The following is a 26,787-nucleotide window of genomic DNA, read 5'->3' on the forward strand; positions in this document are numbered from 1 at the left end:
CTTGCTCGGTTTTACCAAGACTCTGGCAACACATGCTGTAGTGTTGCATCCAGTTCATAACATAAGCAAGGTGAGCTGCGTGTTTTACTCTTAAAGTCTCTCGTACGTAGTTAGGAGGTGTTGGATTTACAGTTTGTTTTGTTGCTCGCAATTTAGTTTGCGTGAGCGAAGTGTTTGTGTGTGTGTGTGTGTGTGTGTGTGTGCTAAGTGTACTGCTGCCAACAAAATAAGTTTCCCTACTGAGGGAGAAAATAAAGGATTATCTTATTTTATCTTATCTTAAACACGCGGGGAGTTGGCGGCGCAGCGCTTTGATGTCGTACTTGCTCAATGGTTGTGTAACTTACAGTTGGATAAATTTCCCAACTTACCGGTAGTTTTTTTATACTTTAATTTTTATTGTAGTTTTGTGTTATACAATACACGTAATGCAAAACGCAACAAAAAATTCAAAGAACAAAGCAGTCATGGCTACAGGCATCCATCATTTTTATATCAGTGATTCCTTAGGTATCTTTCATCGTGTCATAAATTATCAATTTTTCCCATTTTTCCACAAAAACATCCCCCTTCAGTCTAAGTTGATAGGTCATTCTTTCCATAATATAGATCTCTCTTATTATTTCTAGCCACTGGTTTATATTAAGGGATTCTGTCTTGCACAAGTTTCTTGTTATTGCCTTCTTGCTTGTGATCAATAATATTTTAGCTAGATATCTATCTCTGTCTAAGACACAATCATTTATACTTCCTAGGTACATTACTTTACTTTCCCCAGGTATTGCGTATCCCAATATATTTTTAACTGTGGTGTGTACATTTTCCCAAAATAGATCAAGTTTATAGCAGTCCCAAAAGATGTGCGTATGATGTGCTTCTCTATTTGCACATAACCGCCGGCATGGTTGCTGTGATCCAGTCTGTTTAGTCTTCACATTAGGTGTAATGAAATACCGTGTTAAGTTTTTCCACGCAAACTCTCTCCACGCCCTTGAATTTGTAGTTGTCCGTTGTGTTTCACACATGTTGTGCCATTCCTCCGGTGTAATGACAATATTCAGCTCCTTCTCCCATTTCTCCTTGATGTATGGTGGAGGAAGCTTCTGAGTCTCTTAGGCCTCTCAAATTGCCCAACTTTTATTGCAGTAGTTTTAAGCGTGTGATAATGAATTTGACTTAACTTCTTGAGAAACGTTAAGAAATATCAAAGTGCTTTATGGGGGGTAAGGGACGGCACAAGGTAATGGAGAGAGATGTATTAGGGATATTGTTAATGATAACATCATTAACATCAGAACAATGAGCTCGATGTTACACATTTATTGGACAATCTATCCAGTACCAAAAACCTACTTCGCTACATTTCATTAAAGGCCATAGACTTAACAAAACTGTGTCATCCTTTCTTCTAGCTTTTTAGAGAAATGCACATGAGGTGATGCTGCATCTGGTACGCTGTCCCCTGCAGAGGACTCTGGTCTCTCTCCGATGGAGGTATCCACGCTACTTCTACTCCACCAAGCCTTACTCGGTCCAGGGCGAGGACCCCACAGAGACCCGCCTGAACCCTCTCAACATCCAGATGCTGTCGAAAAACCTCCATGAACAGATCTTTTGTGGAACACAACCACAGTACAATGAAGAAGCTGTGGAGCGCAGCATAAGGCACTTGAAGAAACATGAGTTGTGGGGGAAGGAAGCTTCACTCTTGCCTGATGTTGAACTTAAACTTCCGCCAATGTATGGCAAAAGCATCGATGAGCACTTTCGCATCCTGGCTGAGAAGCAGAGCCTTTCCTACCTTGAGGCTGCTGAGAAGCTGCTGCGGGCCGAGGTGCCACCTATGCCCCGAGAATGGAGCTGGGATGTTGGCTGGACCCGCTATGGGCCGGATGGAGAGAGTCAGAAAGTTGATTTCCCAGACGAATCTGCTTTGGTGTTTGATGTGGAGGTGTGCACAACGGAGGGACAGTGTCCTACACTGGCTGTTGCTTTGTCGCCCAGCAACTGGTGAGAAACAGGACACAATTGTAAACGTCAAACATGCAAAGTGAGGAAAACGTTTTGGTTGTATGTTAACCATCAGTGCATACTAACAAAATGTTAAAAACATATCAAATGGGATATAAAGGCACAGGTGCAACACTCTTCATAACGTTCTTCCCTTTTAGGTACTCCTGGTGCAGCAAGCGTTTAATTGAGGAGCGCTACTCCTGGTCGAACCAGCTGACTCTTGCTGACCTTATTCCATTAGAGACTCCATTCAACTCTGCCCGCCCACCAGGTGGTCAGTGGAAGGACAGGCTCATAGTGGGCCACAATGTCAGTTTTGACAGGACTTACATTAAGGAGCAGTACTTTCTAAAGGTTAGTACTTAGAAGGCTGTGGTGCATTTTAACCTTCTCTCACGTGTGGCCCTTTAACATATAGCTTTACAGCACCTCCTGTACTTTCCTGTAAGGGTTCAAAGGCACGTTTCATGGACACCATGAGCCTCCATATGGCCATCTCAGGGCTGACAGGGTTTCAGCGCATACTGTGGATGGCCAATAAGCTGGGTAAAAAGAGGGGTCTTCAAGAGGTCAAGGAGCACCTTAAGAAAACCGGACAAAAGAGGGAAGGCCCAATGGTTAGTGTCCGTTTGTGTATCTGTTATTTACCTACATGCCTTGTGAAATGAGGTCAGGGCTCTTATTTCTGGTATTTTCAATACTTTTATACTTTTCTTTATGTAAGCAAAACTCCCCATGTCACATGTTTTTGTGTATAGATTGGCTCTTGGGACTGGGTGAATATTAGCAGCATTAACAATCTGGCCGATGTCCATGCGCTGTATGTGGGAGGGCCGCCGCTGAAGAAAGAAGCCCGAAATATCTTTGTGAAGGGAAGCATGATGGATGTGAGGAATAACTTCCAGGTTAGGTCTGACAACTGTATAAATGTTTTTTTTTTTGTCTCATTACATCTTGTAGATGACTTGCTGTTGTTTTTAAGTACAGTTGTGGAAGATAAATTTGCTTTGGCTTCCACCTACAGGAGTTAATGCAATATTGCGCTCTGGATGTTCAGGCTACACATCAGGTCTTCACGGAGCAGCTACCCCTCTTCATGGAGAGGTTGGCAAATGCCAAACCATTCATCACTCTGTACAGATCTTCCTGCCAGAAGTAAGGCTTTATTCACCGAGTTATTCCAACCCTCTCTGTTTCATAAGGTGCCCTCACCCAGTGACGCTTGCAGGAATGCTGGAGATGGGTGTGAGCTACCTTCCTGTCAATCAGAACTGGGATAGATACCTGGAAGATTCCCAGGATGTTTATGATGAGCTTCAAAGGGAAATGAAAAAGTCTCTGATGACTCTGGCCGATGATGCTTGCCAGCTCCTGCAGGACGCCAGGTGAGACGAATGCTTGATTTAATGGCTATTAGTATGTGGTAGCATTTTTAGTAAATCTACGCTAAATATGTAGCTCTGTGTTTACGAGACTAAGAAGATTTGTACTGTATGTAAACATTAACCACGCATATGGCTTGTGTTTTTGAAGATACAAAGAAGACCCTTGGCTTTGGGATCTTGAGTGGGATGTACAGGAATTCAAGCAGAAGAAAGTGCCAGCCAGCAAGAAGAAATCCTCTAAAAAAACAGCCGAAAAACAGACCACTACTCCTCTTCCAGACTGGGAAAATGGTAAAAAAAAAAAAAGTTTTTGTTTTTGTTTGCTTTTATAACAAATGTAATTAAAGAAATGCAGAAAGAATGTTAATAAAGTGAAAGATGAAGTCAGTCATTCGAGATGTTGTGATGTTAGACCCCGGGCCCCCATCTGAGGAGGAGATGGCAGGTCCTTGTCCCAGCAGGTTGGCTGTTGAGAAACTGAAGGAAACAGTGAATCGACTTCCTAAGAGAAGGCAACACCTGCCTGGACATCCAGGGTAAGAGTCATTCATTTATTGATTCATGTATACATTTATTGATTCATTCCAGACATGTCAAAATCATTGGATAGAGCATAACAATATTAACACTAGTGTGTATGTGTGTGTATGTATGTATATATATATATATATATATATATATATATATATATAAAGATATACAAGATAAACAAATCTGTTTTCAATGAATGTACAGAGAATAAATCGAATAAATCTATACCCAATGTTGCACACACCTGTCTCTAGCTCTCATATATATATATATATATATATATATATATATATATATATATATATAATTCATTTCCAAGTCCTCCATTTTCCGCTCATTGCATGAGTTGGTCCTCCTCAGTTCTTTTGTCGTCCTTCAGTTGGTATCGTAAGCTGTGTGAGAAGATGTCTGAGGAGGACAGCTGGTCACCTGGAGCCAGCCTCATCAGTCTCCAGATGAGACTGACACCGAAGCTGATGGGTCTGACGTGGGACGGTTTCCCCTTGCATTACACAGAGAAGCACGGGTGGGGCTATCTGGTACCCGGACGCAGGGATAACTTGGATTCTCAGGAGGGAAACGTGGATCCTGTGTGCCCATACAGGTATTAGGCCCGCTGGTCTTCTTGTAAAAAAACACGCTTTCACAGATAACAGAGCTACGCTGAATAAAATCAGTAACAAGCATTAACATACACAACGCACCGCTGACATTTTCTAAAATTTCTGTGTTTTTCTGTGTCAGATGTGTCCCACGTTTTGAGAGCCCATGCAGCCATGTCATAAGTGTTAAGTTTTAAAAAGTGGAAGTAGTGCAGGTGTGTGTATTGAAGCCTTGGTGTTTTCTACAGAGCTATTGAAGCTGTTTACAAAGAGTACTGTGAGCAGAACAGCAAGGAGCAGCTTGGGTTTCTGGACTCCAGCCCTTCAGAAGACCTCATGTTGACGGACAGCACTGTGTGGGCAAAGGTGCATTACGCATAATTTAGTTGATGAAATTAGGTTTTTTAAAAGTCACATCTCAGTAAAACCAAGTAGAGCGTATGTCAAATACAAATTGATTTTGAATTTAAACAACATACTCCCTGATAACAGGGCGTTCTACAGTGCCCCCAAGGGGTGAACATCAGAACCTGTTATTTTGAAGCAAGACCAGCTTTCTTAAAGTTAATATAAATAAAAATAATATAATGGCTACCTTTTCAAGGCAAAAAGTAATCTGGGTTTTTGTATAACTATTTTAGATAGAAATAGTGTGTTATTACTTAAATTTAAGTTCAATAGTCTGATCTTAAGCACAGTTTTGCTGAAATGTAGGATTCAAGTAACTCTTTCCCTCATCATTATTAACAATTTACCTAGACGCTCTGAAACGTGTTGCTTCGTGTCATTTCAAGGTGGAAGAGCTAAGTTCCTTGGAAAGTCTGTCAGAGGAAAATGGCACCAGAATCATAAACAATTCGACAAAGAAAAAGAGGGTGAATATCACTTAACATTACACGGCATGAGCATATCATTTTGAACTCTTTTGCAGCTTTGTTATCATGGATTTGTTATGTGCTTCTTTGTATGACATTGGTTGTACTCTTTATTAACAGTCCCAAGATCCACATCATGTCCACGAGGAGAGTCACTGTCATTATCACCATGGAAATGGCCCCTACAATGATGTAGATATCCCCGGTTGTTGGTTTTTCAAATTGCCTCATAAGGTAAAGAGAATTATTGTAGTGTAGTGTTTTGTCTTTTTTTTTTACCTTGGGCTCCCGAACAATTAACATTTATTCAACATTGCCCCACCAAGCTCTTTTTCTCCATCTGACTTCCTATTTCTGTCGGCAGGATGGTAATCACAACAATGTGGGCAGTCCTTTCTCAAAGGACTTCTTGGTTAAGATGGAGGATGGTACTCTTAGAGCAGGGAGAGGTGGAACCAACGCAACACGAGCTTTGGAGATCAACAAAATGATGTCCTTTTGGAGGAATGCGCACAAACGTATCAGGTAATAAGTTACTCTGATGGGAATCAGCTTTATTGATGCTAAAAGCAGTGAATGTGAATTTCTCTGTTCGTTCATAGCTCTCAGATGGTGCTGTGGCTGAGAAAGGGAGAACTTCCTCGGAGTGTCAGCAGGTTAGTGTTGCATTTCAGTAGCAACATTGAAATTATCGATCACTCAGAGCGAGGGGAGGGAGGAGTCACTGCTGCGTGTAACAAGCATTGTTTCCCTAAGACACCAAGACTTTGATGAAGAGGGCAAGTATGGTGCTATATTGCCTCAGGTCATCACTGCTGGGACGGTAACTCGGAGGGCTGTGGAGCCAACGTGGCTGACTGCTAGCAATGCTCGGGTAAATGTCAGATCGGAAAGTGACACATCTGATGATTTAACTCTTAATTTTGGGATAAATTGTTGTTAGGTAGTAGAGGAATTTATTTTGTGGGCATGTTTTCTTTCTTTATCTATCCCACCCCAGAGAGATCGTGTAGGCAGTGAGCTCAAGGCCATGGTGCAGGTGCCACCTGGATATCACCTGGTGGGAGCAGATGTAGACTCTCAGGAGTTATGGATAGCTGCAATCCTCGGGGAGGCTCACTTCGCTGGAATGCACGGTGAAATTTGTGTCTTTATTATTTATTGCTTGCAAGTAGGTAGGGCTGGGCGATATGGACCAAAAGTCATATCTCGATATTTTCTAGCTGAATGGCGGTACTCGATATATATCTCGATATTTTTTCTGTGCCATAATTGGGGTTTCCCCCAAAGCATTATAGCATAGCATCTCTGTTAGCTTCATTTTTTTCTGAGGCAAACCCTTAAAAAAACAGTCAGTTTTAATACAATGCCTCGTGCCAAATGTCACACAGGTACCTTTGTTAACAGAGATCTGCACAATATCAAAATGTATAAAACAAATGAAATAAAAATAAACTGCCTGCATATATAGAATAAAAATGCTTCTTGAATAAAATAAAACAAATATCCCTTTCCTGCATAACAATTAAATTAAAATACACTGTACAATTAATACAATGTAGACATTAACAGGCAGACTTTTCCACTGAGGTTGACAGTTGTGCAAATAACAAAACATTTGTGCAAATCTCAAATAAAACATTCAAGTCAATTTGTCACAAAATAAGCTATATCAAAATCAAAAAAAAAAAAAAAATAATAATAATAATTTAAATCGATATAAACGATATTGTCTCGTACCATATCGTGTTTGAAAATATATCGATATATATTAAAATCTCGATATATCGCCCAGCCCTACAAGTAGGTTTGCTTAACAGCAACTCATGTTTATTGTCTGTGGTTCAGGTTGTACAGCGTTTGGTTGGATGACCCTTCAGGGAAAGAAGAGTCAGGGCACCGACCTTCACAGTCGTACGGCTGACGCCGTGGGCATCAGCCGAGAGCACGCAAAGGTGTTCAATTATGGACGTATATACGGTGCAGGACAGCCCTTTGCTGAGAGGCTGCTGATGCAGTTCAACCACCGACTCAATCAGACAGAAGCTTCCAGTAAGGCCAGGCAGATGTACGCCTTAACCAAGGGTATACGCAGGTAAGCTCAAGAAATGTAAGATTTTGTTTTTAGCCAACACAGTGGCGCTTTAGCCCCACATTTTTGTGTTTATGCCATTTGTCAGATACCAGCTGTCTGAGGAAGGTGAATGGCTGGTCAATGAACTGTGTATAGATGTGCAGAGGGAGGAGGACGGATGTGTCTCCCTGCAAGAACTGCGGAGGATCAGTAGACTCGCCTCACAGTGGTACGAGAGCAAGCGAAACAAAACACAGACATCCATCTGCAAACACTTGTCAGGAGCCCCTGCATATCTTCTTTTTTTTCCTCCTTTACACCCTTTCAGCTCTCGGCGAAAGAAGTGGGATATTGTTGGAAAACGTGTCTGGGCTGGAGGTACGGAGTCAGACATGTTCAATAAACTGGAGAGCATAGCACATTCGACCCAGCCAGCTACTCCAGTTCTGCACTGCCGGATTAGCAGAGCTCTGGAGCCCAAGGCCGTAAAAGATGAGGTAAGACAGTGCAGATCAAACAGATTAACTGCAAACATCCAGTTCATCATCAGCATCATGGTATAAGACTAACATGGGCACATTGATGGTGTATTATAAACAGGGGTGCACACAAGCCGGTACTCGAGGGCCAGTCTACTGCACGTTTTAGATGTTTCCCTGCCTCAACACAACCCTGATAGACAAGGCTGTGTCACCAACAGAGCTGTGTAAACCTTGATGACATGTTGATGACGACCAGTGATTAGAATCAGGTGTGTTGAAGACAGGGAAACATCTAAAACATGCAGTAGACTAGCCCTCGAGTACCGGCTTGTGTGATTATAAAATATGTTTATTTTTACTGTCTGGAGTTAAATTCCCAGTTTGAAAATAAGTGCAGGATCGACTGTTTCATTGGCTTTTTCCTTGAATAATGATTACATATATTCACGAGGTGGAATGAGATCTAATGTCACTGATGATGGAGGCTCTAGAGTACATAATAAGTGCTTTGCCTTCAAGATTAAATGTAACTATTTCTCTGTTTTCAGTTCATCACCAGTAGAGTAAACTGGGTGGTCCAGAGCTCTGCGGTAGACTACCTCCATCTGATGTTGGTGGCCATGAGGTGGCTCTTTGAGGAGTATAACATTGATGGGCGTTTCTGCATCAGCATCCACGATGAGGTGCGGTACCTCGTCCGCAGTGAAGACCGTTACAGAGCAGCGTTGGCACTTCAGATCACAAACCTGTTGACCAGGTCTGTTTGGAGCTTGGTACATGTTCTTGCCGTCTCTCAGACCAGCTTTATCTGATAGTTTGGTTGTTCTTTTCGGTTCCCCCCTCCCTTCTGCAGGTGTGTGTTCTCTCATGCACTAAACCTGCAGGACCTTCCCCAGTCGGTAGCGTTTTTCAGTGCAGTCGACATTGATCAGTGTCTAAGGAAGGAAGTCATCATGGACTGTGTGACTCCCTCCAACCCCACGGGTGTGGAACGAAGATATGGCTTTTCACCTGGTGAGTTCTGAGCCTGGTCATTAGCCCTTTTCATTAAATAATAATATTCCAGGCATAGAAAAATGTTGTTTTTTTTAAGTTTAATAATCAAAGTCCTAGAGGTATGAGGTGTAAAAAAAAAAAAAAAAAAAAACAGTAATTTCTATCTGAAATAAAACCATATCAGACTCAATAAGCATTGAAGAGTGTCAGCTCAGTTTTATTTTTATGACCTGTTAAGAGCTCTGAACAAGTTGAAAAACACAAGTTTTCAATTAATAACTTTACACATATCTGCTAAGATAAGAAATGTTCCATGTATGTTCAGAAAAATATTATAATAAAACAATAACTTACAAAGCTTCGGTGTAAATAAACACCGGATGCATGTCCTTGCAGCGGAAACCATCGATAATTCCTCTTTGCTTAGTGTAGCCATCTGAAGTACTAGAGTTATACTATATTTTAAAGAAGAAATTATTTAAACACTTTTAAATCCTTAAAAACAACAGCTGCTCCATCATGACATTGTGATGAAATTAGGCAGGAACTCAAATCATTTCTTGACAAATATTCAAATAATGTAAACTAGAAATAGCAGTTGTAATATATATCGGGTGTAACTGCATGGACTGTTTTGCATTTAATACATAAAGACCAGTTTCTTTGGAATAAAGTGAAATAAAGAAACATAAGCACTTTTGAAAATTAACATGTTCCAACATTCCACAGGTGAGGCCTTGGACATCTACCAGATCATGAACATCACTAAAGGCTCTCTGAATAAAGGAAGATAGTCGATAATGAACCCCGCTGAGGTTCCGCAGCAGTACAATCACACGGCTGCAAGGAAACTGGAGAGAAGACTGATATCAGTTCACCGTTTTCTCCTCTTCTGCTTGGGTTCCTGTGTCTCCTCCGTGTCTTGCGTGTTTGGGGCCTGAAAGATTCAGAAATACGGACGCTAAAAACCACTTTGCCAAATACTTGCAGCTCTGACTGCAAAAAGGGAAAAGCGCATTGAAAATTCTGTTTAAAAAAAGAAAGAAGTGGTGGATGTGACTTTCACTGACCTCCTGACTCTCATCCTGCTCCTGCAGGGCTGCGTCCAGAGTAGCAGCATTGATGCGGAAATCTCTTGAGGTGCTCAGCTTCATGTATTGCATGAGATTGACCTGGACAAACGTGTACAGATCTTGATGAAACGTGACACTGTAAAGACTGTATTTCTCTAAATGCTTATGTGGCTTCCCAACCATCCCACGTAATCCAGCTCACATATACCTTTGATTTCTTTGAGAGTGTGATGAGAAACTTCTCATACTGTTCGATGCTGAAGATCAGGTTAGGCATGACCTTTGTCTCACGCAGAAGCTTTGCCTATCAAGAGGGGACAAAAAAAAAGACTTTTTGATCCAAAAAGTAATATTGTAATTAGTCACTTTAATTCTGCATTTTTATGTGATGAGTCCGTACAGAAGAAGCAGTATTCGCATCATTCTTTTTCTTTTTCTTCTTGTCATCTGCACCTCCACCAGTGGATTCTCCACTCTAGGCAAGAAAAAAAAAGGGGGGGGGGGTGGAGTTGTTTTTGATGTTCATAAAAACAAAAATGTGAAACAATCTCTGAACTGAGGCTGGCTGTACCTGTGCATATGTGATAAACGTGTAGCACTGTGGGGTGAGGTGGGAGCCAGATAGTTTCACCTGCAGAGAAGACATCAAATTGGCAAGAGGGAATGGAAAGAAGCTAGCAAGCGGAGACTCCTGTAAATTAAAATTTAAGTGACAACATCTGGGACATACCAGCTTCTCGAAGCGACTAGGCAGGACAGGGTGCTGATTGGGACACACCTGGATGTACTAATGTGAGATACACAGAAGAAGAAAAGTGGCATCAGGAAAAAGCCTCAGACGTTCTCAGCAAGGTTACAGATGGGACAGATACACACGTATTTGACCAGGGTGGTGAGGATGGTGTAAGTACGACTCAGTTCCCTCAGCAGTGTAATGGTGCACGTTCCCGGCAGAAGGGCTGTCTGGACCAGCTCATTTAACGCCGTCAAGAGAGTCCCGAGCTGCAGCGTCACCGCTTTCTCAACTGGGTCTTGTTGGCCTGCAGTCTGGGTGGCTTCACCTACACATGCAGAATATAACAGCAGATGTTTTAGAGCCTTTCACTGGTGAACTCCAACCCCTTCTACTTTAATAATTATCCTTATTGTAAAAGGTTTCTTACCAGAGCCAGATTTATCAGAAGTTGTCTGACTTTTCTTTCTGGCAATGAGCCAGTCCACCTCATCGAGCACTCGGCCAACTTGAGACAGGACCAGTAACTGGGACAAGATTTTAAGGAGTTAGCACTCTGGGGTGAAATGTCAGGGAAGTGTTAAGTCAAGAATAAACAAACTTACTGCTGCTGTTGTAGCAGTTTTCATGTTGACAATAGCAAAATGAGACTGTTTTTCCACCTCGACATCCTGATTTAGAGCAAGAAAAGGCAGTATGAGAAATAGTTCCAACTACAGACAGGTACATAGACTGCATTGTTGTTCAAGAATATTGACAATGCACTGTAATAAAATATTGTTTTAATAGAATAAAGTTGAGATAAATATAGTGGCTGTGAGTAAAAATGTGTTTTATTCTATAATTAAATACATTGGTATACTCGGAGTGGAATCATTAATAAACCACCACGTCCACCTTATTGTCCAAATATGGGACTTTGCAGCACTGACAGACCCAGCCATTAGGACTGTAAGGATCCATCGATCAACATAGATGCATTAAACAATCCACAAGCATCGATACAAAATTACAATATCAATTAAATATAAGTACATGCAATCCTCATCAATACATGTTATTTAGTGGACTTTTGTAGTCTATTTTTTTAAAGGAACAAATCAATTTTCATTTCATTATCTAGGTGAAGCCAGAAAAAAAAAAGAATATATTTCAGTTATTTACAACAATGTGATGTGAATGGAAGTGATGTTAAATGAACATCTGACATTGTCTCGTATTGATCGCTAGGTTTTTTGTTTTAAATCATATCTTGGCAGACTGATATCAGCGAACCCAGAATTGTCATCCAGTTAAATGATCTTACTGTGATGAAACTTGTGATTTAAACCCCTACAAGCAGTAGGGGTTTAAATAGTAAAGTAAATAATTTTAAATCCCTACTAATACTACTAACCTGCCTTCTTGTGAATGTTTAAAAAAAAACAAACAGTTTTTAAAGCCCAAGTGCTTGTGTTATGACATTGTAAAAGATAACGCCCTTTACCTGGTCAATATCTCCCAGCTGGCTGTGGATGTCTTGGCAAAGCTCCAGCAAAAGGCTCACAGGACTCTTGTAAAGGATGTGCAGGCTGAAGAGAAGAGAGAGCAACCCTTTGGAGAACGCAGTGTCCTCTATACAAAAAAAAAGAATAAAAGATTCAAATACACTTCAGGACTCAACCTCTGGTCACAAGGGAACTAAGATAACTTATCACTCACCAAAACTAGTCTCTTTGCAGATTTTCACAGTCCACGTAATCATCTGTGTGAACTGTTGATTACATATAAATTGAATTAAAATGAATACATTTCACATTGCCTGATGAAATGCACATGTAAGTGTGATTGTACCTGCTTGGAGGATGGATTCAGCTGACGTGAGAGTACACTCAAAATACTGACCAGCAGCTGAGCTTCTTTGCTGTTAAACTCCTCCTCACCTCCACTTAATAGTGTGAACAGCGCCCTCTTGTGGCAAAAAAAGGAAATTTACTTTATGTGTATTCTGTGCGACAACATTTGAGTGGTTCCTAGTTAATAATTTTGAATAAAAACATCTGATTCACATCATTTAGTATTTTAGACAGAAGGGAAGGATTTGAGTATGTACCTGAAACTGTCTGATATAAAAATAGTTCATCTCTGTTACATCATCTTGTTCGGCATCATTTTCTGCAATTTCTGTAAGCACACCAAAATATACATTTATAGAATTAATTTACCCCCTATTTTCAGCTTTAAATATTATTATTTTTCTTTTTTAAAGAATACAACTTTTCCAGTGCTGCCATACCCATAGCAGAGAGGAGCTGGGGCATCTTGTCTGGGTATCGCTGCTGGCAGGTTGTGAAGATCTTCAGGATACCCTCCAAACAAAGCTGGGACAGGCTGGAGCGCTTCTCTTTCTTCCCCGCCTCCTCCACCACACTGGGGATGTTTGTGTAACGCCACATCAGCACGCTATGAAGACATTAAAACATTTTCTGTTGCATTCAGCCCTAACATTGCCCCCAGGCATGATGCCCTTGTGCAGTCAATTAAAAGGCGGTTATCTAAGCTCAGGGATTTGCACCTCGTCATGTCACAGAGGAAGCGGAAAGTTTTGTCTGAATTCTGTCCATCTGGACCATCTGTGTGTCCCGTTTCCTCCAGCTGTTGGATCTTCTGTACAACTACACTTAGCGCGTACCGCACAAATTCTCCACTGGAGCGGAGAACTGAGAGGGCCTCCTCTCTGCTTTGACTGTTGTCCCTAGAAAACAAAACAAAACATATATAATGCTAAACATAGTTAAAAACCACAATGGAATTTGGAAATCATCAATTTTTTCAAACTTGCACAGTAACTGTGATGGTCATTTTAATAAATTACATGTAGTCTTCACATTGTATAGAACTGTCTAAAAATTATATCAACTGCTCTCTTGCTCTCGTGCTGATTTTATGAAACATATTATAACGCTTATATCAATTCCAGCAGAAAAAGAGTCTTTACCTGAAGAGCACAGTAATGAGCGTTGATACGAAGCCCATAGAGAGTAAACTGCGAGGGGTCTTGTGTGAGGAAACTCGACCCTTTCCAGATTTCTCCTTCAAGATCTCAGACAGTTTGTGGGATCGGCTAAACAGCTCAAGAAGGTCTTCAAAGTTACTTTTACTGCAAGACAGAAGCAAGCTCATAAATGTTTTTCTTGTTTGTTTTTTTTTTAAATTACCACTACAATAACAGTGCATACAAAGAAAGGTAGTTACTTGTAGTTTGCTTTGATGAAGTTATACTCCATTAGGACCTCATACACGCCCATCACAAGTACAGCATAGATGTTATTCTTCACTCCAACGCTTGATCCCATTGAAAACTCTGCTGACTTGTCCTGATAAGTATAAACAGTATAAATCTTAACATAGTGCCTCCAATCTAAAACTAGTATATTGAAAGCGCTGTGGTGAATATGTAAGTGAGGAACGAACACTGAATCTTCAAATCTAAAAGTAAAATATTAGTTGTTCTTGTAATAGATGTTTGAATCTTTATACTTGTACATTGAGCTACACATTAAATGTTCACTCCCCCGATTATGTATTCCAATTTAAAAAACAAAACAAAAAACAAGAACTATTAGTGTGCCTAATTTTGCAGATTTAGAGTAACTTTGACAGACAAGAGAACTAATATAATTTAAATCATGCTCATCAGGGATAAGCTGAGATAGGACAAGCCCTGCAAAGAGACTGAACTCAGTTCTCCATACCAGCTCAAAGTCTTCCAGTTCACACTTGATCATGCGCCGTGTCATGCTCTGGAGGATTGTCTGTAGGTCAGATTGATATCCCTCCTCCTCTTCCTCATCATCATCGCTGTCATTGCAGCTGGCTGACTGGCGCATGTTCTTCAGCCACAGCAGGCAGTTCACGGTGCAGCTCACAAGATGTGCCTGAAACAGAACAAACGCCGCTTATAGCACACGTGTACACAACGCTGCAAAAAATTAAACAGCCCAAATAGATCACCAGGGGCTCCTGGAGAAAGACTTGGTCCCCATGAGCAGTGATGCATGGCTCCAGTTTCACCGGGGGCAGCAGGTCCTGTTCTGGCTCGTAGTACCGCCTCAGCTAAGGATCCAAAGACAGGACATATTCTTGATGCACGTATGCACAACAGAGTAGATACCTTTTTTTTTATAATGCAAACAACTATACCTGTGAGAGGAGAGTCTGCATGATGGAGCTGGCAAGTTGAGAGTTGCGACGTAGAACATCATAGAAACCCTGAAAAAAGACAAGAATTTGCTTCCTCAGTCTTAAACATACATATTTTTTTGATAAGAAAATTTTCTACAAACCATATAAGACTGTCATTACTATAGCAATGTTTTTTTTTAGAAAAAACGTAACCATCTCATGAACGTAGGATTTAAAAGAGACCCCTGACCTCATAGAGCATGAGGCGCACATCGGCCTGCTGGCCAAGGCAGCGACGCAGGCTGCTGAGGATCTCCAGACAGAACGCTTCGTTGGCAGCAGAGTTGTAACGACAATGAACATCAACTTGGACCTAAGCAAAGGTCAAGAGTACAAAAGACAGTTATTGTCTGACATGGGACATTGAACCAGAAGCTTCTCATCTGCTGACAGTTTCCAGTGCTGTTTACTACATGTGCAGGTCTGTAAAACCGTGTAGAGTGGAACCGAAGGAAGAGTACCTGACTGGAGGAGATTGCCTGACTACATTGACTGGAGGCCAAGCTGCCCAGCACTTTGAAGTTCTTCAGCAACAACAAGAAGCCGGTCACTGCAGACTTCCTGCCATCCAGCTGACTGATGGTGATTTAACAAGAAAACCATGTTAGAAGTTATATTTTTTAGAGATGTAAAATGCTTCTTTTTCATTTTGCTTTCAACTCTTGACTAAAACTTGATTCATTTACTGCACTAAAAACTTTAACTGATTAAGAAACTTGTAGTACATACCTGGAAAACATGGCCTTGCGAAGAACTAGAATTAAAGCATCTTTCAAAGACATACTGACTTTGAGTAGGGGCTGGAAATTAAACATAAAAATAAAGAAATGAATACAAACTTTAGATAACATGAAGGACTACACAGCACACCTTTACGCGTTTGTTTTTACCTGTACAGCTTTCAGCAGACCCTGAACGGTGGTCAAAGGCAGGTATGACAAGTGGTCAAATGTCTCCGTGAGCTTGGAGGAAGACTCCAGGAGGATCATGGGAGCAGAGGCCACAATGTCAGAGAACAGGTCTGACAGAAACGTATAAAGAAATGTCGTATCATGAATTCGGCAGTATTGTATACCTAAAACCCAGCACCACTAAATTGCACTTGTATTACCCAAATAATGATTGACAGGTGAAGCCGTCTTTGTGATAAGACGGTTCAAGACCTGCTCCAATATCTCGCCTCTGACTGACTCGTGCACCTGTTGGGGACAGACAAACGCTCCCGTGAGAAAGAACAACATAAACATGTGGTCACTATCAAGCGTCTACAGTGGGACATTTCCATCCAGACCAGATGTTACCTTAAAGCTCTGTAGGAGCACCTGTCCTCCCAGCTTACACGCCTGCTGAGCTGGGGTTCGGGCAACGCTAACAGGTCCCTCTGCGGCTTTACCAAACGGTCCAGGTTTGGGTCCAAATGTGTCCATCAGGAAGAAGCCCAGCTGCACCAATCCCTCTGTGACATGATCCCACCCAAACACACTGCACAGCAGAAAGAATATAACCCATATGAGGAGGCTAAATACAAATTATTTGTTTGTGTTTCACAAAATACTATTTTATATATTTCATTGCGAGTTACATTTGCATCTTGACTGATTATTGCAAAAAATGTTGTTCTTAAAGTGGCCACAAGTTTGGGTTGCTCTCATCATGGAGGTGTGTTACAACCAAAAACGTAATAACGGCCAATAATGTAATAATTTTGGCCATTTCAAATCATGTAATAAAGCCAATAGTGTAATAATGTGCCAATACTGTAATAAAACTTTTGAGTCAATAATGTAATAACTTTTTGCCGATAATGTAATAATTTTGTAATAATTTTTTAATACCAGGCCAGTAACGTAATAACCAGCCAATAATGTAATGCCTTATTACATTATCGGCAAAAAGTTATTACGTTATTGGCTCAAAAGTTTTATTACATTATTGGCACATTATTACACTATTGGCTTTATTACATTTGAAATGGCCAAAATTATTACGTTATTGGCCATTATTATGTTTTTGGTTGTAACAAGGTGGATCAGTAGATGTTTTATAAGCACCTGTTCTTGATTGTGTCCAGTGTCATCTGAGCCACACCACAGTGCTTAGGCAAGAGGTCCAGAAGGAACTTTGATCCTTGCTGCAGCTGCTCCTCCTTGAAGCTCTTGATGACTACTCCTTTTAAGAGTTCAAACACCTATCCAAAACAGGGAAAAAATGAAGGGCAAAAAATTTGCAAAGAGGGAATGAAATATGAAAAAAAAAAGCCTCAAATGTGTCAAGGAAGAACAGTAGCTCTCTCACCTGCTCTTCATAACGCTGAATACGTGTCACTGAGAGCAACAGGGCAACACTGAAAGGACACAAGTCTCCATACGCTGTCTGGAGAAATGCAACATAAGACACATGAGATATAGGACAGGCTACTAAGCAGCTATAACCAAAATGGATAAATGAATGAATGAAAGAAATACACAATAAATTAAACCTTCAGGCTTTTTAGGAATTCTCTGCCCAGCTCATGGTCCAGTCGTATAGCAAAGACTATGTGGAGGATGACGGTCCCCTCCACATGCCTTAACTGGTCCTGTGGAATAGATTGAACCTCTAGATCCAAGCTCCTGAGGGAGAGGAAATACAAGGCCATAATCAGGAAATGAAGTGTGCAACAAGGTTTAACACGAGCACAATATAAGCTGCTTGAAGAATAATAAGAATTAAAAAAAATAAATTAATAAAAAAATAAATAAAAATCACTCACTCTCCATGTCTCTGCTCTTCTTCTTGGCAAATGTCTTGCCCCTTAAAATAATTGATGATACCATCCAGGACCTGTTTCTTACAACCCTAACCACAAAAAAAGTAAAGAAAAACAACCAAAACAATGCAGAAAAAATAGTTTACGGTATATAATTAAGAGAAAAAGATGTGTGAATATCTTCAAATACAGAGCATGAAAAACACCATGTTGTCACACACACACACCTTAGCAGATAAAAGCAGCAGCTGGTAAACCAGGGGTGGGATCTCCTGCAGATCCAGTTTGGCGAACATTCTCACTACTTTCTCCACCAGAAATTGCAGCTCCTCCGACGATAAGGGCACATCCCTAAAATGAGGTGAATTTAAATCAAACTAGGATACCGGAAACCACACAATGCAGAAACCCATCAAACAACCAAGAAAAACAGAAAACACAAAGATTATTCTTAAGGAAAGGCTAACAAAGACAAAACATGTCATAAAAGGTGTTACCTGAACATAGTTGTCAAATGAATAACACAGTGTGGGTCCCATCTGCATGACACAGATAAGAAGAACAAATAAGCTAGGTTGATCATTTCTATTTGTAATTATGAAGCTTTAAATTGGAAACTAAGTTATTAAAACTGTTAATAAATCCATATTTTTATATATCGCTATATAAATCCAAGTCATTATTATCATTATTATTATTATAAATGTGACATGCTCTCACCTGCTCGAGCAGAGGCTGTTTATCAGCTGTTTCTTGAATTCCTCACCATTAAGTTCCCCTAAAAACAGAATAAACCATTAACTTTTAAAAAGAGCACCTTGTTGACATCCCCATCCAGTCTTGTAGTGCTCTGCGCTTTATTTGGCATGACTTTACAAAGTGAAGTTAGTTTGCATTTACCTTTTCCGTATGACAAGGATTCACACGCAGCAAGGGCTGTCAGAACAGTAGGAAATAACTCCAGGGATTTTCCATTTCCCATTTTCCCCACTTTAATAGCATCAACAAATAGAGATGCCAGTTGTGCAAGAGATGGTCCAGAAAGTGTATGAGTCTGTGTAAAACATTTAAAAGGTAAAATAAGAATTAAAGAGAGATGATCATATTTGTATCCATGCACTGTTGTAAATGTGACTAGAAGGAGATATGATGACCCGATTTCAAAATAAAAAATAAATACAAGAGGCTAATGTTTTTGCAACCAACAATTAGGAATAATTTGGAAATTACATATCTGTAGCTCCAAACAGCCAGTTAAATGCCAACTCAATCTTTATTTATATAACACATTTCAGCAGCCTAAGTTGACCAAAGTGCTTCACAGTATTAAAAATGAGTAAAAGATAAATACAATAACGAAATGAACTAAACCACATTAAAATAGGGAACGATAAAAACTAAAAAATTGTAGATAAAACAAATTAAAACTGAGAAAAGTGAAATATCTTTCCTCGTGTGCCAAAAGCCAATATGAATAAGTTAGTAAGTAACTTTACTTAAATTAGTTGTAATTCCTAAATGGTTAATGCCATACTTTTGTGAAGCCTCTTAAATTATCGCTGAAATTTTACACTATGAAAAAATTATTTCAAATCCACTGTTGTGGTATAAAAAGGTTAGAATTCATAAAGACTGTCATTGTTCAAATACTTCTGAACCTAAGGATAAGACTCAAAAGTGTTATAATTCCCAGGAGCAAACTGGAGTGATGCATTGTATCTACTATATAAAGCATTTTATTGTTATTATTATTAATATTATTATTATTACTTTTTACCTCAAGCATCAGCAGTCCAATGATTTCAGCTGCAACCTCAGCCTGAAGGTCCCCTGACTCACATAGAGGGATGCAGTGCTGATACAGGAGAAGTCTGCGATTTGACCCCTCAGAGGTATTAGTTGAAGAGCCTGAAGAAAACGAGCACATACTTTACTTTTACCGCCCTCCATACTTAATACTACAATAAATGCAATTATCCTTGTACATATAATTTATCTAACTGGAAATATGAATGAATGAATCATTCATTCAAGTACTATGGTCCTGGAAACAAGTGACAACAGAAACAGTGCTGGTCACTGTACCTTTTAGGATGCCTTTGATCACAGGACGGACCGTCTTGGCCTTTAGTGCGCTATTAGTTATGACAGAAAAGAGCTAGAAAATAGGTAATAGAAAAGATAATACTGGATAAGCAAACATACATTATCTAGAGGCAGTCAGTTCACAGAGTTTATTCACAAATAATTTAAAAACACAAATACAGATAACAATCAATTGAGGTAAGTTTGTAAAATGGGACTCCCCAGAAGCTAACTGTAGCTGATGAATAGGGGCCCACTCACACAGCAAAACAACTATAAATTACACAGATACATATAATAATCTTATTACCTAAAAAAAAAACCCCACACACAATAAAACCCTGACACCTCCTCAGATTTCCTAGATACAAAGATATTCTTGTAAAAATAATACATTCAGTCAGTGGAGTTAAACTATGGAACAGAATGGATTCAGAATTAAAACAGTGTCCAAACATTAACCAGTTTAAAAACAAATATAAAAACATGATTCTCACGAGGTACAAAGAGGAAGGAGTTTAACGGCCTGCAGATAACACTATTGGGTGAACGGATAGATTTGTTTATATTTATGTTCAGAAATGGGCAGCTAATTATATGTGTATGTATGCATGTGTATATATATATATATATATATATATATATATATATATATATATATATATATATATATATATATATATATATATATATATGTGTGTGTGTGTGTATATATATATATATATATATATATATATATATATATATATATATATATATATATATATATGTGTGTGCGTGTGATTATGTGTGAAAGTAGATATATAAGTAGATAGCAGATGCAGTTAATAGAGACAGTATAGTGTAAATAAGTATATTTATATAAATATTTATATGGGCATGTACAAATATATAGAAATATTCAACTATATATATGTATGTATGTATGTATGTATGTATGTATGTATGTATGTATGTATGTATGTATGTATGTATGTATGTATAATTACAGTATATAATAATAATACTGTTATTTAGCAGTGTGAGTACAGTGTGTAAGTATTTATAAATATGGGTTAAATGATTAGTGAATGGGGGTAGGATTAAATAATTTTACATTTCTTTCTACTCCTTTTTTGCACATATAAATTAAGATATCAAGTGTTAAAGGATGAAATTCTTTGTTTTGTTTTCTTAAACTTCTCTTGAAGTGTTGTTTTTTTACATGTACAAAAATAAAATAAATCAAATTTTAAAAAAAAACCTCTCCATAGCTCTACCATTTATCTCTATTTGTATATGTTCAATATTACTTGGGTTTCTATTTGAGCGAAACAAAACATAGTTAGTTTTACTGATATTTAAAGATAATCTATTGCATTTAAAGCAGGAGTCGGCAGTGTAATGACATGTTAAATGTGTGTTACCTGCTCATTGGTCAGGGAGGACAGGTACTTCTGAAGGGAAGCCGTGTTGTCTGCGTCTGACAGAGACACGATTTTATCTATTTCTGCCCTCATGTTCCTCCTGAAAAGACACTAACGTGGAGCAGACTACAATCCGGATAGTGAATAATAAATCTCAGCAAACTCGTGTGCTCGTCTATCATTAAAATGAGAGAAAAAACAGAGGGTATCAAGAGGACGAGACTTTTTGCTTTCATAACATCCGAGTCGGAATTCCCGCCAGGGAGGACTCTTCCTGTTTGGCTTCGTGGTTGCCAGGTCTCGATCTGCGTATCCCCCAAACACTCAATGTGAAAAAAGACTTTGCTCCATGTGATTGAATGTCGTCAGCAAAATAAATTGATTTTACATAATTGACATACACACACACATATATATATATAATTTCTAGCTAAAATATAATATTTAGGTGTGGTTTGTATGTCGTTATTTATATCCACCTGTCAGTCAAGTTTTAGGGACGCCTCCTTAAATAGATGTGTACAGGGTTGCCACGTCGGATAAATGTACCCTCAAAATGTTTGTAACTCGTTCGCGTTTAGTTTTTTTTTATTCAGTTATGTTTCTGTGTCTGTCATATTATCATTATATCACTTTCATGTATCTATTTTGTTTAAATCATAACAATAACCTCCAGGTTTTGGAGTTTATCTATCGATGGAGAACGACAACGTTCACATCTTCGTGGAGGAACGCAATCAAATTCTTCCTGATGACAACACACTTTCTATGGGCCAGTGGCGCAATGGATAACGCGTCTGACTACGGATCAGAAGATTCTAGGTTCGACTCCTGGCTGGCTCGATATTTTCTTTTTTTGTTATTATTTTAAAATTAATTTTCACCAATCAATCAGCGCTCGCACACCTCCAGCGCTCCAATCCAGTAATTGACCAATCAGGAACGAATATGAACTCCACAATATTTACCCGTCTAGACGCAAGATGGCGGTCGTGGATGAATGTTATAGCGGTCATTGATTTAATCTTCTGACCGATTTTATTCTTATGACAGCTTCTACTAAAATACAATGAGCCAAATAAAAATACAAGGAGCCCAAGCAAGAAAGAACAATTTATAGAGAGCAAGTTGAATTTGAAAGAATGTGTATATACTCAGGGGCTGCAGCGGCTCAGGTGGTAATGATCGAAGGGTTGGGGGTTCGAGCCCCGCTCCCCCCACTCATCCTAGGGAAAGACACTTCACCCTCCAGCGAGGGCATCGCTGGAGGGTGAAGTGTTGGTGGTCGGAGAGCGGTCAGTCTGCCCCAGGGCGGCTGTGAATAGTTTACCATCACCAAGTATGAATGAACAATGCGAGTGCTTTTAGCCTCTTGAAAAGCACGATATAAATCTAATCCATTATTATTATTAAATGTGCAAAGATATGTGCAGTCTGCAATGTGTGAAAGGTGGTTATGGATGTTTCAAGTTCAGTTTCTTACTTATGTAACTTATGCAAATGAAATTCCCCCCAGGAGTTAAGAGGGGGAAAAAAAAAAAACGAAATGTGGCGCGCTGGAGTCGCGGCGGACGGTTTAAATAAATGCATTTGTGTGTATGTATGTAGGCTATGTATGTATGTATGTATTATTACTTACCTAGGCAAATAATTCTTTCATGTGTTGGCGGTCAAACTTTCCACTTCAATAACTTTCGCTGCACATGGTGGGTGTGGCGCCTGCGCAATAGCTCTCCCTATCAGTCATTGATTTGAAGGATCTCATTCTCATTGCTTTGAAATGAATGAATCTGATTAACATGAATCAAAGAACATTCAGATGAATCAAACAATAAAAAAAAATATTGAATGGAGATAAACACGATTGTTTCATTTCAGAATGGGCTTTACGAGCGTTGGTCTTCCCGGGAGTTAAGGGTGGCTCGTATGTTCTTACGACCTTGGTCAGCCCTTACTAACACAACTGACCTTTTTCCTTTTTCAAAAAAAAAACAAAAAAAAAAAAACACATTCAAATAATTTGTGAATAACCTGTGTCTTAATGACAGTAATGTTGCCTGTAAAAGGGTGTTTGGGAGAGCTAAATCCTTAAATGAAGGTTGGTTATGTACAAATCTACACTGCAGATTAAAATCATTTTTTTTTAAATATACAAGCTTCACCTTCTCTGCAAAGGCTAATGATCAAAACAAAAATATATTAGCAAGTCAAAAATCATGTTTCGCAGCATTTCATTTATTGATTCTTTCCACAGACGTCAAAACCAGTGTATAGAGCATAACAATCTTAACACTCGTATGAATCTATCTATACACACATTTTTTTTTTTTTTTTTCAACTTTATGTTTATTGAGCAACATTTTCATACATATCACACGCTTCAGATGTCACACGATCTCCTTTTCATTTTTACATTCTACTTTCAAACCAGAAAAGGAAACAATAGCAGTACTGGTAACAAACAAGACATAAAACATGTCATTCTTTTCCTCCAACAGGGACTTTGTGCCTAAAGACCGTTTAGTTACCCAAGAAAAAGAAAACAAAAAAACAAAGAAATAAAAAAAAAAAACAAAACAAAGAAAACAAAAACAAACCAGCCCAACGGGCTATAGATGATAAAATACACACCAAAGTTAACATAGGACAACAGCAGCCATAGGTTCCCATCAAATCCCCAGTGGATCACCCGACATGCAAGATGATAAGATCCGGTAAGAGGTCCCTCCCGCACTTGCTCCTCACCAATCGTCCCCAACCACCTTCAACCAAGGCGCCCATCGATCGGTAAACTGTACATTTTGTAATCTTAACATAAATGTTATCTTTTCCATCGCATAAATTCCCTTAACTACTGTCTGAAACGTGACTACTGTTGGAGGGTCTTTCTTAAGCCAGTTCAGGGTTATTGCCTTTTTGGCAGCTGCAAACAATATATGTAGCAGGTATATCTTTTTCCTGCTCATCCCTGCGTCAGGAACAACCCCAAGGATGGCCAATAGTGGGTCCCTGGGTAGAGAAACAACAAATACTTTGTCCACTAAGTCGAATATCTCACACCAAAATTTGTGCAATCGGGGGCACTTCCAAAATATATGTGTGTGGTTTGCAAAGCCTTCCCCGCACCCTCTCCAACATTCACTTGTTCGATTGGGGTCTATTTTGGAAAGGATTACAGGGGTTCTGAAGAATCTATGGACTATTTTCCACTGGTATTCTCTCCATAGGTTTGCATTAGTTACTTTGTGTGTTTCAGATGTAATTTTGTCCCAAACCTCCTCCCTTATTTCTATTTCAAGCTCTGCTTCCCATTTTTGTTTGATATGTAGGGTGTTTTCTTGTTTCATGGCAGACAGTATTCGGTATACATTAGATATTGGTCTCCCTATGTGCTTTCCATTTTGAATTTTTTTCAGGTATTGTTCAATCGGGGAGTCGGATTTTTTAATGCGGTTCCAGTCTGGGTGTTTAAACAAATAACTTCTTATCTGAAGATATCTATAGAAATCCGATCTTGGCAGGTTGAATTCATTCATCAACTGTTCGAATGTCTTCAATTCCTGGTTCTCAATGAGCTGGTGAATGTAGTCAAGATTTAGATGTCCCCATCTTTTGTACCCTGCATCCAATTTTAGAGGTATAAAACCCTTTAAATGAGCCACACCCGACAACACTGACACATCACAAGGGAGGCCAAAGTTCTTCTGCACCTCTTTCCATGCTGCTAGAGTAGTTTTTGACCATCTACCCAGAGTCTCTTCTAGGGATTTATTTTCAGTAAATGGAGCCTTAGATAAAGGTGCCAGAGTGCAGCGTGACTTCTCAAGTTCCAACCACCAATATACACACATTTTGAACCTAAAATCCCTTGTAAATATATGAATCCAGTTTAACTGAACGTACACAAAAGTACATTTATATCCAATGTGCACACACCTCAAATCCTCTTAACATGTCTGAAAAGGGGTGGGCAGAAGTAAAAATGTAATCGTACCCCCTTCTCCAATATTCCATAATTTAACTTTATATCCATCTGTTTGAGTCGCATGGAGAAAACAAAACAAAAAAAAAAAAAAAAGGTGAAGGCCTAAAAAGGGGATCGCATGGATGATACAGCTGGCTTTTTGAGATGAACAGCCATAGGAGCAGAGAAGAAAAACTTTGATAGCATCACAATCCAAGATGGCAGCAGCTCTTTTGTCTTTGTCTGATGTTTGTTTGTTACTGAAGTTTTTTATTGGATGTTAGCATCATTTTAGGCCTAGAAACTTTTTTATCTTATTTTAACTAAGGTTTTTAAATTGCTCATTTATAATATCTTGGTCTACCTGGGCATTGGAAAACTTTAATCCCAGCTCAACACCACCGGGCTCCGGCAGCAGCTCTGCTACAGCTAACCTCCACCAGGCTACCAGCCTCCAGCTCTGCTACAGCTAACCTCCACCAGGCTACCAGCCTCCAGCTCTGCTACAGCTAAATCTCCACCAGGCTACCAGCCTCCAGCTCTGCTACAGCTAACCTCCACCAGGCTACCAGCCTCCAGCTCTACAGCAGCCGGCCTCCACCAGGCCTCCGGCCTTCAGCAGCCAGCTGGCTTCTTCCAGGCTACCGGCCGTAGTTGGTCTCAACCAGCCCTGCAACTGCTAGCCTCTACCAGCCCTGCAGGTATAGTCACCTCCTCACTAGACACACTGACCTTCATGCATTATTCTCTCCCTCTGGAGTGAAGTCTATACAGAGATAATGTGTTTTCCCCTGGTCTTGCTTGTTGCTGCGTTGACTCTCGGGGACTTTAGCAGCTCTCCTGGGTTATGTACACCAGGGAAGGTGTACCCCCCTCTGATTGTTCCAAACTCTCAAATGGTTGCTTTATTCAGAGACCCAACCGTGCAGGCGCCATCTCTCTTTTACACAGATTCTTTTAACTATGACAAATGGTTGTGTCTTGTTTGCATCTCTGTTTTGGAGACTAACTTTGTCCATTCAGGAAAGTCTCTTGTTTTATTTGCAATTATGTTACACTCTAAAAAGGTTCCACTCAGCAATCACAATGTAATTAGAAAACGATACTTACTGTTACTCTTACTATTGATTTCTGGTTTGCAGCCAAACCCTGGCCCTGATATTGCTACATGTAACACCCCTACTGAGTTTAAGGATAGATCTGGGCTAGGTGTAATCCATCTGAATATTCGTAGCTTGCTCCCAAAGATTGATATGCTCCGCATTTGGGCCAAATCAACTGACGCAGACGTCATTGTCTTGTCTGAAACCTGGCTTAGTAAATCATGTTCTGACAAAGCCATTTCTATTAAGGGATACAACGTTTTCAGGACTGACCGTCCCAAAAAAGGCGGCGGGGTTGCAATTTATTGCAAATCTAAATTCACTGTGAATGTATTGCAGTCCAAATCAGTCTGTAAACAGTTTGAGTTCCTGGCCATTAATCTTGAGGTGTCAACCAGGTTTTCTTTAACTGTGGTGGGTTGCTATAGACCACCCTCAGCTGTTGCTGAGACGCTCACGTCTTTGACCCAGCTGTTAGCTGACCTGAACTAT

The 26,787-nt window shown here is 39.7% G+C and overlaps 2 protein-coding genes and 1 non-coding gene across 5 annotated transcripts; 2 read left to right on the forward strand and 1 right to left on the reverse strand.

Moving 5' to 3' along the window:
- polg (polymerase (DNA directed), gamma) lies at window positions 1–11,574 on the forward strand. 2 transcript variants are annotated; one of them, XM_061721526.1, is made up of 23 exons: window positions 1–70; window positions 1,413–2,010; window positions 2,172–2,367; window positions 2,463–2,630; window positions 2,772–2,918; window positions 3,038–3,117; window positions 3,216–3,398; window positions 3,547–3,689; window positions 3,811–3,934; window positions 4,309–4,533; window positions 4,780–4,897; window positions 5,326–5,406; window positions 5,527–5,640; window positions 5,771–5,931; window positions 6,009–6,062; window positions 6,163–6,280; window positions 6,407–6,542; window positions 7,255–7,501; window positions 7,587–7,709; window positions 7,809–7,977; window positions 8,511–8,719; window positions 8,816–8,976; window positions 9,688–11,574. In XM_061721526.1, the coding sequence occupies exons 2-23, from the start codon at window positions 1,439–1,441 to the stop codon at window positions 9,750–9,752; spliced, it is 3,594 nt and encodes a 1,197-aa protein (XP_061577510.1). In that variant the 5' UTR covers window positions 1–70; window positions 1,413–1,438; the 3' UTR covers window positions 9,753–11,574. The 2 variants fall into 2 exon arrangements, with proteins under 2 accessions (XP_061577510.1, XP_061577511.1); XM_061721527.1 differs by having other exon boundaries at window positions 2,772–2,900.
- On the reverse strand, window positions 9,158–21,459 carry fanci (FA complementation group I). 2 transcript variants are annotated; one of them, XM_061721524.1, is made up of 37 exons: window positions 21,229–21,459; window positions 19,823–19,895; window positions 19,515–19,645; window positions 18,638–18,791; window positions 18,458–18,515; window positions 18,235–18,276; window positions 17,965–18,088; window positions 17,741–17,826; window positions 17,468–17,600; window positions 17,284–17,361; window positions 17,040–17,176; window positions 16,290–16,470; window positions 16,100–16,187; window positions 15,879–16,009; window positions 15,718–15,788; window positions 15,450–15,564; window positions 15,179–15,301; window positions 14,947–15,015; window positions 14,758–14,859; window positions 14,499–14,681; window positions 13,999–14,120; window positions 13,742–13,903; window positions 13,319–13,498; window positions 13,040–13,206; window positions 12,857–12,927; window positions 12,598–12,714; window positions 12,466–12,517; window positions 12,251–12,378; window positions 11,370–11,435; window positions 11,195–11,291; window positions 10,908–11,092; window positions 10,762–10,818; window positions 10,603–10,662; window positions 10,432–10,506; window positions 10,240–10,335; window positions 10,029–10,130; window positions 9,158–9,895 (listed from the first exon to the last, which is right to left on the reverse strand). In XM_061721524.1, exons 1-37 carry the CDS (start codon window positions 21,319–21,321, stop codon window positions 9,833–9,835), a joined length of 3,972 nt encoding a protein of 1,323 aa, XP_061577508.1. In that variant the 5' UTR covers window positions 21,322–21,459; the 3' UTR covers window positions 9,158–9,832. The 2 variants fall into 2 exon arrangements, with proteins under 2 accessions (XP_061577508.1, XP_061577509.1); XM_061721525.1 differs by lacking the exon at window positions 19,823–19,895 and having other exon boundaries at window positions 21,229–21,338.
- Window positions 21,460–21,998: 539 nt separating this feature from the next.
- On the forward strand, window positions 21,999–22,071 carry trnar-acg (transfer RNA arginine (anticodon ACG)). Its single transcript has one exon. It is a non-coding gene; the product is annotated as a tRNA-Arg (tRNA).
- Window positions 22,072–26,787: the final 4,716 nt, after the last annotated feature.

This window comes from Cololabis saira, chromosome 5 (assembly GCF_033807715.1).
Source record: "Cololabis saira isolate AMF1-May2022 chromosome 5, fColSai1.1, whole genome shotgun sequence".
Taxonomy (NCBI): Eukaryota; Metazoa; Chordata; class Actinopteri; order Beloniformes; family Belonidae; genus Cololabis; species Cololabis saira.